Source organism: Abramis brama (assembly GCF_963993115.1).
Source record: "Abramis brama genome assembly, chromosome: 11".
NCBI lineage: Eukaryota > Metazoa > Chordata > Actinopteri > Cypriniformes > Leuciscidae > Abramis > Abramis brama.
In genome coordinates, this window is record NC_139973.1 from 34888088 (window position 1) to 34903718 (window position 15631).

At 39.1% G+C, this 15631-nt stretch overlaps 2 protein-coding genes across 4 annotated transcripts in view; one reads left to right on the top strand and one right to left on the bottom strand.

Moving 5' to 3' along the window:
* Positions 1-1867: 1867 nt before the first annotated feature.
* LOC311092061 (coiled-coil domain-containing protein 14-like) lies at positions 1868-12902 on the bottom strand. 2 transcript variants are annotated; one of them, XM_084128341.1, is made up of 13 exons: positions 12617-12902; positions 12457-12512; positions 12272-12341; positions 12104-12176; positions 11880-12026; positions 11129-11353; positions 10232-10326; positions 9074-9650; positions 7725-7863; positions 6374-6456; positions 6006-6182; positions 4396-4528; positions 1868-2885 (listed from the first exon to the last, which is right to left on the bottom strand). In XM_084128341.1, the coding sequence occupies exons 1-13, from the start codon at positions 12644-12646 to the stop codon at positions 1976-1978; spliced, it is 2715 nt and encodes a 904-aa protein (XP_083984467.1). In that variant the 5' UTR covers positions 12647-12902; the 3' UTR covers positions 1868-1975. The 2 variants fall into 2 exon arrangements, with proteins under 2 accessions (XP_083984467.1, XP_083984468.1); XM_084128342.1 differs by having other exon boundaries at positions 11880-12017; positions 12617-12855.
* Positions 11223-15631, top strand: part of ptger1a (prostaglandin E receptor 1a (subtype EP1)) — a 44572-nt gene continuing 40163 nt past the window's right edge. The window contains exon 1 of one of the 2 annotated variants that reach the window (XM_084128344.1): positions 11223-11358. The gene's annotated coding sequence lies outside the window, so the exon portion shown is untranslated. The remainder of the gene's footprint in view (positions 11359-15631) is intronic. The other variant, XM_084128343.1, reaches the window with a different exon arrangement.

Sequence of the window (15631 nt, forward strand, 5' to 3'; positions counted from 1 at the left end):
GAACAGGAAGGGGGCCAGAGCAAATTATAGTGCCTGACATCGTACTTGCGAGTTCACACACCTCTTTAACATTAATTTTGGTGATCTCCGACTGGCGAGTCAAACATCATTTGTGCCGCGAATTACTAGCGTGTTGTGCTAGCAATAATGCTTTAGATTGAAGCTAGCGATGTCAGGTTAATGTGTTAAAGGGTTAGTTCACCCAAAAATGAAAATTATGTCATTATGACTCACCCTCATGTCGTTCCAAGCCCGTAAGACCTCCGTTCATCTTCGGAACACAGTTTAAGATATTTTAGATTTAGTCCAAGAGCTTTCTGTCCCTCCATTGAAAATGTATGTACGGTATACTGTCCATGTCCAGAAAAGGTAATACAGACATCATCAAAGTAGTCCAAGTGACTACAGTGGCTCAATCTTAAGTTTATAAAACGACGAGAATACTTTTTGTGTGCAACTCCAAAGGGTTTTTTTTGTTTTGACAAGAAGTTGCTCTCGCAGCGCAAAAGCTGAGAATGATTTGGTGTTCAACTTCGATCAAAGTGCACCTCCAACATCCAGCACTAATGTGGTGGTGAACCATTTTCAGCCCATTGGTGTTGGTGAGGGAATCGAGAGGCAGGCGAGAAAGAGGAGGAGGATGGACTCGCCCTATCGTTACTTCGTTATTTCTCTGACCCGGCTCAGGTCACAGATTAAAAGTGGAGGACCAGGGTACTGAAGGTGAATCTCATGTGATGTGAATGCCAATGTGGTTTACTGGAACTCTGTACATCAAAAGCCTCATCTTCATATTCAGCTAAGTCCAAGTTTAACAATTATGAAAAATGTTGTTTATGTTGTCAACTCCAGTGATTTATTTTTTTGTAGGTGCCATTTTGAGCCACTATGAAATCGGCAGGGATTCGCTTGAAGGATGGCCTTAAGCTTTTATATTTTACTCTCAGTATCTAGTTAGCCAATTGTTTTGTCTCATTGTATCCTTTCCAGTCCATTCTTAATTTATATTATGTCCACAATTTAGGGAAAGTGATAAGACCGTAAGGGCACTTGAGTTGTTGAAAAATGACATGACCTCTGTAAAAATTGTAATAGTTGACATGTGCAAAGTTTTTTGTTGATCAGGTGGCACTGAAATTTGCCTTGAAGACGGACACCACGGAATATATCAGAATTGTAAGTAGGCTCCGCCGTCCATGTTTTTTCACATTTTTAGATTTAAAACATCTTATATTAATAATAATCATAGACTGTCAAATGCTTTTTAAAACTCCCATTGACAACAAATTGTTCAAGACTGGACTTAATGCTTCTTTTGGGAAAGCACCTTGTGTAACAATCATAAAAATGATCTTTCCTCAAGCCTGGTCATCCTGCACCCTTTCCCTTAGAGGTTGCCCTAACAATGCTTGCTAACAAGGGCCCCAGCGTTCCACAGATGTAGACAAACCTAATTTGAGTTTGAGTGTGTGTGTGTGTGTTTGTTTCAGTTCACTAAATCAGACATGGTGAAAAGGGGATAATGTAAATGCCAAATTAAATATAAATTTAATTTCCCCTATTTACCACCTCAGTTCCAGAGCCCTCCAGTCAGCTTAATGTCTGGCGGCCTAAAATTAGTGTCTGGCATTTTTAACTTGCCTAAGGATATTTAAATAATGTGTTAGGTGTTCCAGAGGTTTAATGTGAGCCGTTTGGATGTATAATGATACAATACAGGACAAACTGCCCTGTAGAGATTTAATATGGGGCACATTGTTTGCTTAAATACCTCATGTTTCTGTGTAATACGAGATGGTAGGGAACCCTAGCGGAAATGTAGTCTTAAGACCAAAGAAAAAAATACAATGAGAAATGTAATATTCACTGATGTTTCACATAATAATTTAATAAAAATAAAGAGACATGTAAAGATATCCATTAATTACATGTAATCCAATTAAAAACAACACACTCAGCATTCAGAAATACTAAATTACTTGTTTCGATCAACTCTCAGGGTCTTCTGCAGACTTTCTATGCTGGCGTCTAGTGCTGCAAGCCCATCCCTAAAATTTTGTTCATCCTGTGTGTTAAACGTGGACCAGGAGTTTATGCTCCAATCAGAGGCTAAAGATTTAATATCACAAGAGGAAAAGGTGTTCTCCATCACTGAAGGGTGTCCAAAGAATGCTGACTGAACACCCATCCTTCGGGCACGCAGAGATTGCACCGATTGATTATTCAGGCCCTTATTTTTCTGAATTAACTGCAAGGCCACACCTTGATGTTCTGAAAGGAAATCTCTCCCATCATTCTTTGCATCCTGAATGTGGAGCCCATCTGAGATGTCCAGCTTTTCAAAAGCACGGCCCATATATTTTTTAAGCCCTACATCCGCATCCACGTCTTCTCTTTGATTCTTGGCTGTTTTCAGCTCATTACACTGAGTTAGCGGTTTACTATGAGCAACTCCTGAGGGAAGTGGCACTACTGGAGTCTCTTTTAAAGGAGCAAACATTGTTCTTTTCTGCTCTTCTGACTGAGGAATATTCTCAGCTATAGTTTCCAGGGTTTGTTTGTGTATATCACTATCCGTTGGTGAGCAGACTTTAACATCTGATGGCATAAAGTTGTCTTTTCCACCATTAATCTGACCAGGGGAGACAGGTTGTAATGTCTGGGACTTACAGTGAACTCGGTGGAGAGGAGAGGCCCGTCCGATGCCCTCCAGGGTCTGAAGGTAGGTCTTTACAGAGTTTGAAAGTTGATCTGACACAGTTGACTCCCTCTGTGCATTTTCATGCAATTCCAGAACACTCTTAGTAAGCTGAGAGTTTGATTGGCACAAGTCCTGCTGAGGAGAATATTTGCTAGTGTCTTTTGTTTGACTTCTCTCCAGATTTCTGTGTGCATGAAAAAACAAAAGTTACAATGACCGACATCTCACATACATCTTCGGTTACATGCTAGATTCTCAAGATTTCATTTGAAGACGTAATTTCTTTATAGTTTAGATGAGTGATTCATGAGTGAACATCAAAAGGCAACATAATGCTATCAAAATGGCTTGTCCCACACTCAAAAAGATGAGGGCTTGTCACACAACCTGTCCATGTTGGCATATCTAACATGGCTTAATGGATTGTTCACCCAAAAATGAATATTCTGTCATCAAACAGTTGACAGTAGCTATTGACTATTGGAAGGCAATGGCTACCGTCAATTGTCTGGTAACCAACATTCTTTAAAATATCTTCTTTTGTGATTAGCAGAAGAAAGAAATTCATAGGTTGGTGAGTAACAGGAACATGAGGGTGAGTAAATGATGACAGAATTTTCAGTTTTGGGTGAACTAATGAATGTGCATCAAAAAAGTTTGATTGACTGGATGCACAACCTTTGAAGTCAACAACAAATCAATCAATTTTCAGTTTTGGGTGAACTAATGAATGTGCATCAAAAAAGTTTGATTGACTGGATGCACAGCCTTTGAAGTCAACAACAAATCAGACGAGTTTTCTCCTATTTTTAAAAGCTGATGAGGATATTTATTTTACTATCTTAAAGGTGCTGTAGGACATCTGGGAAAATGCTAACTTTAGCCTGATAGCAGTGAAAGCGTACGCCCCACCCTCCCTGCAAATCGCCATCCAAAGTCACACCTCCTGAAAGCATGAACGCGCACAGCCTCGAAGACTGGAGACAACGTTACTGCAATACCAATATCATGTGTCATTCACCGGTGAGAAAACTTTATTAGTAGAGTTAGTAACACTACAATACCAAACGTAAACAAATTCTTAAAAACAGAATTAGATGCAGCAAGTTTTCGGTTTGTTTAGCTAGCAAAACTTGTCAGTGTGTTATAATATTTCTTGCATGACAGGGTTCCCACGATGAGAGTCTGCTTGGCTCCAAAGAAGATATATAGATCGTAGATCCTTTACCAGTGCCACTTGTTGTCGGTTCAGAAGGAAAGTGAGGTTGTTGCTACTTGCCATTCTCTCTCTGTCTTCACAGCGTACCTGAACGTGCTGATGAATTATTATGTCTGCGTGAACAGCCTGCGCAGTGGTATGCAAACACACATCGACCGAAAGTGAACGCATGCTATAGGACGGTTCGGACCGAATGCAATGATTGAATAAACATTTTATGGTCCTACACCTTCCACAGATTACATATTTATAAAAATAAATTTAGACCACTTAACAGAGTGATTGCTATCAGGATATGAGGAGACTTTCAATCAGCATAACAAAGAAATGTTTCTGCAGAGAATCACCTACGGCACCTTTAAGTACTAACAATTATATGATCATTTGCATTTAGCATCGTATTTCACTGTTGTCCGTGACACTATCAGAACATACAGTACCCAACTCATCAGATAAGAACCACTTATTAAATTACCTGATAACTTCCTGCAGTCTGCTGACCTCTGCCTCACTCTGCTGGAGACTCAGAGACAGTACAGTCTTCTCAATCTCATCCTTTTTGAGTTTACTCTGGTACCTCTGCATTTCAGCTAATGCTTCACTCATCTCTGCGTGGGTAAAATAGCATGACAATCACTTACAGCAGAAAGAAAAGGGCTTGAAATGTCAATTTAACAGTAATATAGTAAATATAGTGATTATAAAGTCAACGATAACACCTTACAATGAAGTCTAATTTGTAAACATTAATATTTGTAAATGTTGGGCAGTCATGGCCTAATGGTTAGAGAGTCAGATTCGATTCTCAATGCAGGCAGGAAAATGTAGGTGGGGGAGTAAATGAACAGCGCTCTCTTCCACCCTCAATACCCTTGACTGCAGTGCCTTTCAGCAAGCAGCACATGGCTGCCCACTGCTCCAGGTGTGTCTCCACGGTTTGCCGGGTGTGTGTCCATGGGTTTGCAGTGTGTGTGTGTGTTCACTAGCCTAGAAATCTAGACACACCCTATCGGCAGCAAAATGTATTTTGCAGCCAGGGCAGTCTAGCAACTCTCCATTGACTTTCGAGCTGCAAAAACCTAAATTGGGTCAGGCCAATCACGTCGTGTATAGAGTAGGGCGGGCTTAACATATGACGACAGAGTTGCGACGGTTACCTGCTACTTGAAAACAAAGAATGGCTGCTGCTGGCGAACATCTTTCGAATCGGCTTTGGCCGCGACAATGGAGGACTTGGAGTTAAGTTTTTCTTTGAGAAAAGAGCAAAGAACGGCACTTAAGTCATTCTTTAAAAAAAGGAAGATGTGTTCGTAGTTTTGCCAGACAGATATGGCAAAAGTTGAATCTATCAACTAGCTCCGCTGTTGGGAAAACGCTCTGGTTGGTTGAAGCGCTGTCCTATTGCGTGCAGAGGGAATTTGAAAGACAGCCGTTTATCCCGCCCCTCGGATTGAGCCGCGTCTATGGTGAGTTGCCAGACCTAACATCTTGATGTAGGTCTGGCTTGCCAGGCTATGTGTTCACTACTCGCTGCTCCTAATGTTTGTGCACTAACTTGGATAGGTTAAATGCAGAGGACAAATTCCAAGTCTGGGTTAGCATACTTTGCCTTCACGTCACTTTTTTTCACTTTCATTAGTTAGCAGATTATTCCAATGACATTAATGCATTAACTTGAACAAATAACAAACAATATGTTTTTTTTACAGCACTTATTAACTTTTTTTTTAATGTTAGTTGTTCATGTTAGTTCACAGTGCATTAAATTTCTGGACGTAGTCTTTGACAAAAATGTGATTTCCTCAGCTTTTTGTTGATAAAATAAAAGAATGCATGCTAGAATAAAATTGTTTGTTTTTTTTTTTGCTTAAAAGCAGAGGGTCTGTTCTTTCTTTTGATATATTGCATGTTCAGATATTCACAACAAAATACTATGGGGGTATCAATACCATGAACATTTTGAGAAAATGATCAAAAAATAATGAAATGAATGAAATAAAAAACAACCAAACTAATATAATATAAATTTCCTTTCCAAATGGAAACATGATTTAAATCTACAACACAATAAGAGAATACTCTTACCCAGCCTTAGCCGACTGTTCTCTAACTCGCACAACTCTTTGTGCTGCTTCAGTTCACTGTCTTTGTCCTCCATAGCTTTCCGTAGTCTCATGTTCTCCTGTTGCAGATCATCAAGCTCCCTACGGCTCTCATTTAACTGAGTTTGTAGAGTGAAGTTTAGAGACTGCAACGCAACCACTGTAACAGAACCATGCCAGTGATTCACAAAGGTTGTTTTCATGCATCCACTCAGCTAGACAGACAATAAAATGCTAAATTCTAAAAATATATTTACATATTTGCACATTTACTCTTCCATATGATGTATTCCTTCTGAAGTCAAGCCCTTTACAGACAGAACAGAGAGAAGACAGCATGGCTCCACTCACCCTCCATGTCACAGGCCTCCGGTCTGGCTCGCCGTTCTGCTCTCTCTCGCTCCAATAACTGCTGATTGAGTATTCGCAAACGCCTGGGAGACAAATAAACACAAATTAGGGTTATCAATTTAAGTGTGATTAATTTGAAAAATTAACACATTCTTCACAAGCTTATGTCCAATGCCATGCAAATAAAACAAAAAATATATTTTTGTATGCTATAGACCATTTGGTAGTAAACATCACAATTACGTCACTGCAGTTGTGTGAGCATTATGGTGGCAGAAAAACAGTCGTAACAAATGGAGGAAAATAGGGCGAGATCCACAAAATAATGGAAAAAATGTCTTGTGCCTTTAGATGTCAGAATCGGATTGGAAAAAAGATGGTCTTCATTTTCATACAATACCATCGTCTTAAGATGCCCTTTGAAGCTAAACGCAGACATTTAGTGCAAACCATTTAGACAGAGTGGACTGATAAATAAAGCATACATTTGATGTAAACAATAGATTTACATAAATTACAAAAACAGTTGATAGGTTTAAGTTTATTTCATGCTGTAACTGTAGGGCGAATACATTATTCCCTCGATTACATTTTACATAGACTAGATAGTAGTAGAAGTAGTAATTCTAGTGTTTTATCATGAAAAAGTTGTAGCCTACTGTCCTGACCCAGACATTGCAAGTGCAGTTCGCCATTAGTATATTGTTGTTTGACTTGTATTGCTGCGTTTTGTGTTTTTGCCACTGACTAGGCAGTACCTTGGTCCATAATACATTCGACATGACCAAAGTACAAAATTATATGCGATTATGCGCAAAGAGATTTGTATGCCTTGAGCTTTTAGATGCTGGGTTTTTTCCACAAGGAATACGAAGATGTCCAGCCACTGTAATTTTGGTCATTTAGTTGGTTTCTTGACCCAAATATGACCGTGAGTACGGGTCAGGAAAACTTATCCTATTGCTAAGGGTTAGCTTAATTAGTGTATGACAACATGTCTTCTGCTGGCAAACCATTCAAATAACTGGAGAAGGCGTCATGTTGTAATTATATTCGAACTACTATCCATATACTATACTACTTTCTGCCACCAGGTAGGCTCCGCCCACAAAATACATCAACACCCAAAATCTATTCAATGCCTTTGTCTGCCACAACATCATAAAGTAACTGACTTAACTTGATGTGGGAGCTTTTCCCAACACACTGATATGCGGTTAATCTGATTAATTGGCATATCATAATTCATTCAATTAGAGTCTTTAATCATTTAATAGCCTTTATACAAATTCACACACATCCTTGCAACACACTGACATGCATGTCTGTAAACACTCTTTGAGTTGCTGACCTTCGCAGCTGTACATTCTCACTCCTGAGTGGCTGTAAAGCGAGCGCAATCTCAGCCTGGATGTTGGTGCTGCCCACCATGACAGGAAGTAGTGAGATACTCTGCTCCACCTCAGAGATCAGGCGCACAGCTTCACTGTCTGCACAGAAGAGAAAACGTGTAATAAAACTTGAAAATAACACCCAGAGGGGAAAAATCTGCTTAAATGCCAATGTCCAATTTTTTGATTGTTAAAGAAAGTGAATTAGTTAACCATCTCAAGTTTGAAACAGGATATCAACTTTTATAAATGATAACTTCCAGATGATTGGAAGACAGCCCTGTAATAAGACCCTGACAACAACATAGAGAAAAATATCAAATTTAAAAAAAGATATGCTGACAAATGTCTTGTCTATATAATTAAAGTCATATAAAAAAGTCTATATAAAAACATTCTGCAAAATATATTTTAAATCGAGTTTCACAGAAGAAAGAATGTCATACAGGTTTGGAACAACATGAAGACTTAAAGTCACTTTAAAGCCACACCGTGGACTTTGTGACCTAAAGAGTTGACGCATACGAGTTATTTTAAATGATTCCTCAGGCCAATATACAGCGTTTGACACTATTAATGCTCCGAGCGGGGCTGCCCTCTTGAAATACCGCCTATGTAAGTTTGGAGAAGACGGACCGTCGTTGGCCAGGTCATGTGACCTGGAGAACGTATCGCTTTACGGCCATCACGTGACCATAGGCTCTGATATACTCATGGAGCAGACTTTTGCGACAGTGCTGTGGCGCTTGTGGCCTCTAGGGGCGCTAGACGTGAAAGTTACAGGTCTAGCGCCCCTAGCGCCCGCAAAAGTTCCGCGGTGTGGCTTTAAAGTCACCATGAAATCAAAATTGACAATTCTTTTTTTTTTATGGAATATCGCAGTATTTATCATAAATGATTTATCCATGCACATCCTTGTTTTTTTGTTTTTTTTTAATTCATGTGCCCTCACAATCTTTAATTAAAATAACTTCTCCCAATTGCAGTAACATCTCTTCTCTTCTCTGATGATGTATTTATTGGAGCGAGGACAGGACAACCTGTCACTCACATGACATCACAGCCATAGCAAACCACAACCATCCAATCAATTCCACATGGACAAAATCCAGTCCCGCCCTACATTTTTTCTAGATGTAAAATTTTGTAGAATAGAATTTCACTCTACGTCACAACAGGGAAGAAATGTCTTTTGCAAAGTTTCATGCTGACTTTGAGGGTTTTGAGATTTCCTAAATCCAAGTACTTAAGATGGATGGAAAGTCAAAGATTTAAAAAATAAATTTGAAAATAAATGAAATATTCTCACCCTGATTAGCAACTAAAGTCTTCAGCTCTCCCAGCAGATATTTAACAGTCACCACTTTCTGTGCGGTTTTCTCTGGACTGGTGGGTTTGTGACTCAGAACTGTTAATTTCTCATAGCTGGTCTGACAGCTGATGTCTCTGACAGCTGTATTGTCCAGCCCATATTTTTCATCTTCATCCTCTGCACTCTCCTCAGAGCAGATCTCCTGTACTGGTCCATTTGGATCAGGCTGAGTCTGGCTGACCAGGAGCTGGTTGGGCGTCTGTGTTGCTGAGGGGCAGATCAAGGACCCAGTGGATGATGTCAGTTTAACCTGAGGAACACTGCAGTCAGGGCTGGTGATTATAGGCAGCCCATGCCCTACTGGAGTGCAGGACCCATTTTGGACAGGAGATACAGTAACTGGAGACTGTCGTTGGACTGCGGGTGGCATTGAGAAAGAAGCCACATACTGATTTGGATTGGCAGACATTTCTTCAGAAGCATGAGGGCAGGAGGGGATGGCAGCACTCATGGCCCTCGACTGATGAAACTCCCCAGATGAGCCACCACTGCTCAGTACACACTTTGAAGTACACTAAAAACAACAGAGAAAGACGAAAGCAAGGTGACTGACACTTTTACTCATTAGATCTGTTTCCCTACTTGTCTCAGAGTGTAAAAGTAACCAGAAAATAGACAGGACACTGAAGACTGGATTAATGGCTGATAAAATTCAGCTATGGCATCACAGAAATAAACTACATTTCTAAATATATTCAAATAGAAAAAGAGTTTGTTTTAAGTTGTAATAATATTTCACAATATTACTGTTTTTACTGTACTTTTTAATTAAACAAATGCAGCCTTGGTAAGCATAAGAGACTACATTACCAAATTCTCAACAATCCCAAACGTTTGAATGGCAAAGTAACTTTGACACATATGTACAGTACATAGTAGTGAATAATTTACATAGACTATGCAAAAGTGTTAAAGTGATAGGCTTATGTTTAGTTATAATAATAAAACAAATAGACGCTTTACTTGTCTGCCAAAGAACATAGAATCATTTGATTAATCACCATATCATGTATTTTATGCAATTGATTAATTTTTTAATTGATTGACAACCCTCACTGTTTTATTTTAGTTTGCAAAGTAGTGCAGTAAATTTACAGGTTCACTGTGAGCTGATCCAGGTCTCTGGGGGCTCAATGCAGGAGTCGATGTAGTCAGCCGACAGTTAAATACAGTGGATGTGTGAACCTGACCTGCAAACAGAGGGAGAAACCATTTGGATATGATATCAGCAGGGCTTGACATTTACACCCGCCAAATGTGGGTGGATTTCAGCAGTGTCGTGTAACACAGTCAACTACTACTAGCCATATTGGCGGGTTGAATTTTTTATATAATACATACATTTTTCCAAGTCTTTTAAAAAGGAATCTTAAATAATAAACTAAGTGCAATGTAGTGTTGTCAAAAATATTGATTTTTCAAACCATATTGATTCTGAAATATCTGAAACGCTTCCAATACTCATTTTCCCCAGAATAGATGCACGATTAGATGCAAGAATTCCAATAAAATTGACCAGCTGCGCTTTCCCACTCTCCCATCTCTTTGACAGCGAGTTGACACACAAACCCGCCTCCCCTCACACACTCGTTTCATTTGCTCCGGATGAATATTGTTAGCGTTACAGGGCTTGAATTTCGACGTGGGATTGAGCATATTTTACTTAATTTTGTGCTCACACCCAAAGTGAGTGCACATAAAGCCATTATAATATTATTATTATTATATATAATATTATTGAGCCACAGATAATATTAAAAATATCTATATGGCAGTTTTTCCCCATGGTATCGATGTCAAAACTGTGGCCAGTGAAAATGCTGAGTGGCTAGTAACTTTGGAAAACCACTAGCCACAGCAGCTGGTGAGTAAAAAAGTTAAGTAAGACAGAAGTACAGTAAGACATTATTATAAATGATCATCATTTGAGCAGGCCCTTTACAGAACCCACAGAATTAAATATATAATGTGTTAGTGAGCGTGCCTGTTTACCAGAAGTCGGCAGATTACAGCTAGCAGCCGGCTGAGAGGAGGCCAGTGGAACTGAGACTTGCTGCGCATGTTCTGCTTGCGTTACACGGGTCAGTGCTGAAGGCTGATCCTGTGATCCTTGTGCCCGTCTGACCCCAGGGTTCTGATGATGATTACCACGACAACTCGGCTGCCCTGCTGGACTCAGGTGACAACTGGAGGATTGAATGGTCTTCTGCACTGCAGCTACAGTAAGAAAGATACAATAGGCTGTGAAGCCGTATTTTGTGCTTCTGCAAATGGTTGTTAAAAAGAATCACTCTGCTGTGGCATTCACACATATACAATAAAGGAGGAAAATGAAACGAAAAGATTGACAAAGATATATTTTCAAAAACAATGGAAGCTTGTTAAGAAAAAAAAAAGTAATTGTGACTTTTTATCTCACAATTCTGACCTTTTTTTTCCTTGCAATTCACGATTCAGACTTTATAACTCACAATTGTGAGTTTATATCTTACCATTCTGAGAAAAAGTCAGAATGGTGAGATATACTGTAAACTCGCAATTCTGACTTTATATCTAAACTCACAATTACAAGGATAAAGTCAGGATTGGGAGGTTTTTTATATAAAGATAAATGCCACTTAAGATATAAAGTGGCATTTACCTTTTTTTATTCCATGGTGGAAACCAGCTTCCATAAAAAACAGATATTCCACAAGTATGTCTAAGATGAAAAAACGATGTACACTATATTAGAGTACATTACCTGCCCTTTTTTTCACATGTATTGCCGTGGTTGTCTTCTTCCCATGCTTTTTTTTGTCAGTCTCGATTTTTCTTGATAAATTCTTGGGTTTGGACTTGAAGGTGCAGGTTTTTGTTCCCTGTTGTTTGGGCTTAGATTCTGTTGATTCTGTTGTGTGAAGATTATTAATCTCATCACTAATTGCTAAACACAGAAAATTAGGTCTGATTTTGTAAATACAATACCTGCTTGTTCTGCTTGTAGTATTCCATTGAGTAAAGCAGCACATCGGTCCAGTCCCATGTGTATTGTTGTCACCTGGAAGCAATTTTCAGTGTGAAAGAATGTCACGTGAATTTAAAAATCATGATACTGATTCTTTATACACAACCTCATGTATGTGGCTTCTTTACCTGATCTTCAGAGTCTGTAGAATATAGAGAATACGCTGGTTCAAGAGGAGGCACACATCTTCCAGCAAAACTAAACCAGACAACATTTATGTTTGTTAAATGTGTGAAACAAATAGCATTCTAAAATTAATAAAATTCATTCTATTATATCTTTTATCTAGGATATTTTTTATCCGGTTTGTTACCGTTTTTTGTGTATTTGTCCCCGTCCGGACCCCGTCAGTCTGCCTGATGAGACCACCTGCAAGACAATTGGCTTTAATGCTAAACAAAACACAGCATAATAACTTACACAGTATCATATATATAATAATTAAAACATATATAATCGTTTATAACCGCTACCTTTGGTCTTGATACTCCCTGTCTTGCCATGCGTGATGTAACTTATAGTCGATAAAACCTTCAGAAATCACCGTTCACCTACAGTACATGCAGCAAGTATAGGTCTAATAATTGTTTACCATTGCTTCTTGTATTTATTGCGCGAATTAACGGCAAAAACGTAAAGACCAAAATACATATCAAACTGTAGTAATCTAAAAGCTAATGGATGAAAAGCAAAACAAACTGCCTCTGTTACAATCACCACTACGCAATCGTTGCGTTCAAAACGGAAGCCGAGTGCCGTAGTCCAATAGAAAAACAGTTCGTTTTAATCTTTGGATTTGATTGGTGAATTACGGTAAAATCGTTACAAACCTTTCGTCTATTGGTCTCAGACTATGTCAGTCGAATGAACACTAGCCAATCGTTTCCTCAGACTTGGCTAACGCCCATTAAGACTTCAGTTCAGACGCCAAAAAGGTGTTTCTATGGAGATGGAGTGGCAGAATTGTAAGAACTGAAACTTCGCGGTTTTGTAAAATGATAATCCCCATAGGCCTATATAAAATACAAAAAACAATGGTCACTTTGAGTGACGGTTAAAATGAATGATAGAATCACTTTTTCGTTACATTTATGCTATTATTACATTAATCATTCACGAAAATGGTCAATTTTTGTAATGCATATCCCCATGACTTGCTACTAATAAAGTAACAGTACTGATAGTCATATACCTGACAGACTTTTGCATAGTGTGTAATATTTGTGTAGGCCTATATTTAAAAAAGTACATTTTTAGGCAAGTTACCAAAATAAAGCCCCTTTTCAGCGCTGCGCTTGTTTTGTTCTGTCTTCCGGGTTTGTATTTAAAGGAGAAGTTCACTTTTAAAATGAAAATTCTGTCATCATATAATCACCCTCATGTTGTTTCAAACCTGTATGAATTTCTTTCTTCTGCTGAACAGAAAGGAAAATATTTAGAAGAATGTCAGTAACCAGACAGTTTTTGGGTCCCACTGACTTCCATAGTATATTTTTTTCCTACTATGGAAGTCAATGGGACCCAAAAACTGGTTACTGATATTCTTCTAAATATCTTCATTTCTGTTCAGCAGAAGAAAGAAATTCATACAGGTTTGAAACAACATGAGGGTGATTATATGATGACAGAATTTTCATTTTAAAAGTGAACTTCTCCTTTAATTTTCCACAGAAAGAAGGTAAGATCTTACGGATTTATGAATGAACTGCTCGTTTTGAAATCTTATACTGACATTTATTATGAAATCCGCTTCAAACATTAGCCTACAATGCTCATGATAACTTTCGTTAAATCTACAATAAACCACTTCAGCTAATTTTCAAACACAACATTATAAAGATGGCGGCGCATTTGTTTCTCTGGTGCATAAGCTTTAGTCTGTAGTTTTTGTCCATGTCCCTTAACTTTCAGTTCAGTCCCATTATGCTGTGACATTTCACTAATTAAAATTGCGGTTTCTTTTTTCTGACATCATAGTTAATAATGATACTTTGGAGCTGAAGTGGGAAAATGTGATTTCTGGAAAGTTCAGCAGTAACCTTTTCAAATGAAATTATTTTTAAAAATCCTAAAAATTATCCAGCACAATTATATCAGAATGATCCAGGTGCTAACCAAAGAATGCAGTGTTTTTCTAGTTCAGCATGAGCCCCTCATGTAGACTAGAGAGATCAATGGACATCTTAATGGAAAACTTAAGGTAGTGAGGCACCGGACCCTTGAAAATATTGTTGGAGACCTCAGCAGAGCATTTCTGCAGATTACAGGCAATTCAAACAACACCATTCAAATGGATGTATTCATGGAGAAATATGGAGGCCAACAAAGGAGGTAGAGTAGTCGAGCTGTGTGGAAAAAAAATGGCAACTGGTTTTATTCAAGCCAAAAATATAATTTAACATCACTGTTTCAACTTAAATTTAGAAATTTATTCCAACAAAACTTTTTTTATGGATTAAATCAGGTAGAAATACTTGTTCATTGTAACAATTGCAGTTACCGCTTTTTACAGTGTACTTTGAAAGTCATGAATAAAATAGACCTGACCTTACATTTTCAACTTTCTTGTGCATGTGAAATGTTGCTGTTTGCACATGAAAAAGATCTGCAAAGTCCACTCCAAAGGGAGTTATTCTCTATATCAGTAACGTACTCGGTTACTAACGTAACCTCGGTTCCCTGAGAGATAAGTGAACGAGTATTGCATTGCAAACACATTGGGAAAACTCCTTTTCTCGAGAATATTGAAGCCTTTATTTTTAAAACACAGTGCAGCCACACAGCGAGCTCAGTGCAGGCTGTCTAAGCTCGCTGATTGGCTGTGCTGCGGCAACTGCACAAACCTATGGCGAAGCTGCGAGGACGCACAATCCTATCAGAGCGCTTCCCGCCTCGCTCGCACCGAAGCGCGTCAGAATGGGCGTGGTTGCAGACTATAAATAGCCCATTCTTTGCCATAGAGACAGGTTAAATGGACTGAAGCGAAAGCACCTGACATCAGCATAATAGCACGGCCGGCAACGCAATACTCGTTCCCTTATCTCTCAGGGAACCGAGGTTACGTTAGTAACTCTGAACAGAGTTGAGAGCACCTTGGGTACATAGCCATGTCTTGGAGTCATTGGGCCCAAACTCAAGGCAAGACTCTGGAGCACTCGTTGCTTCTTACCGATGTGTTGACTATTACACGAAAGTGCGGGGGTCTGCGAGCGAACTGAAGCGAGTAGCCTTGCTTTATAGTATTCATTACCCAAGTTGACACTCCGGGGAGAGCTTGCCAGGCCTCGGCCCGAGTGGCTAGGGGTTGAATGAAGTCTGGGGGCGAGCCGCCAATACTCGGGGACCCGACCTCCCAGGTGTTTGGGAGAAATTTGCTCGTTTTGTGCTTTATGTGGGTCGCTGTTAAAACAGCGTTTGATTGCAGGGGTGCGTGAAGAGAGACGGGCCCATGTTCTGCAGTTAATACATCTCCAGCCGCCTGAACTGAA

Coding starts and splice junctions, on each gene's coding strand:
- LOC311092061 (XM_084128341.1), bottom strand. CDS start 12,646: ATGGCAAGACAGGGAGTATCAAGACCAAAG. Junction 10,327..11,128: donor CTGTAATCTGCCGACTTCTG/GTAAACAGGCAC, acceptor CTCTGTTTGCAG/GTCAGGTTCACACATCCACT. Junction 2,886..4,395: donor AGACTGCAGGAAGTTATCAG/GTAATTTAATAA, acceptor TCATGCACACAG/AAATCTGGAGAGAAGTCAAA.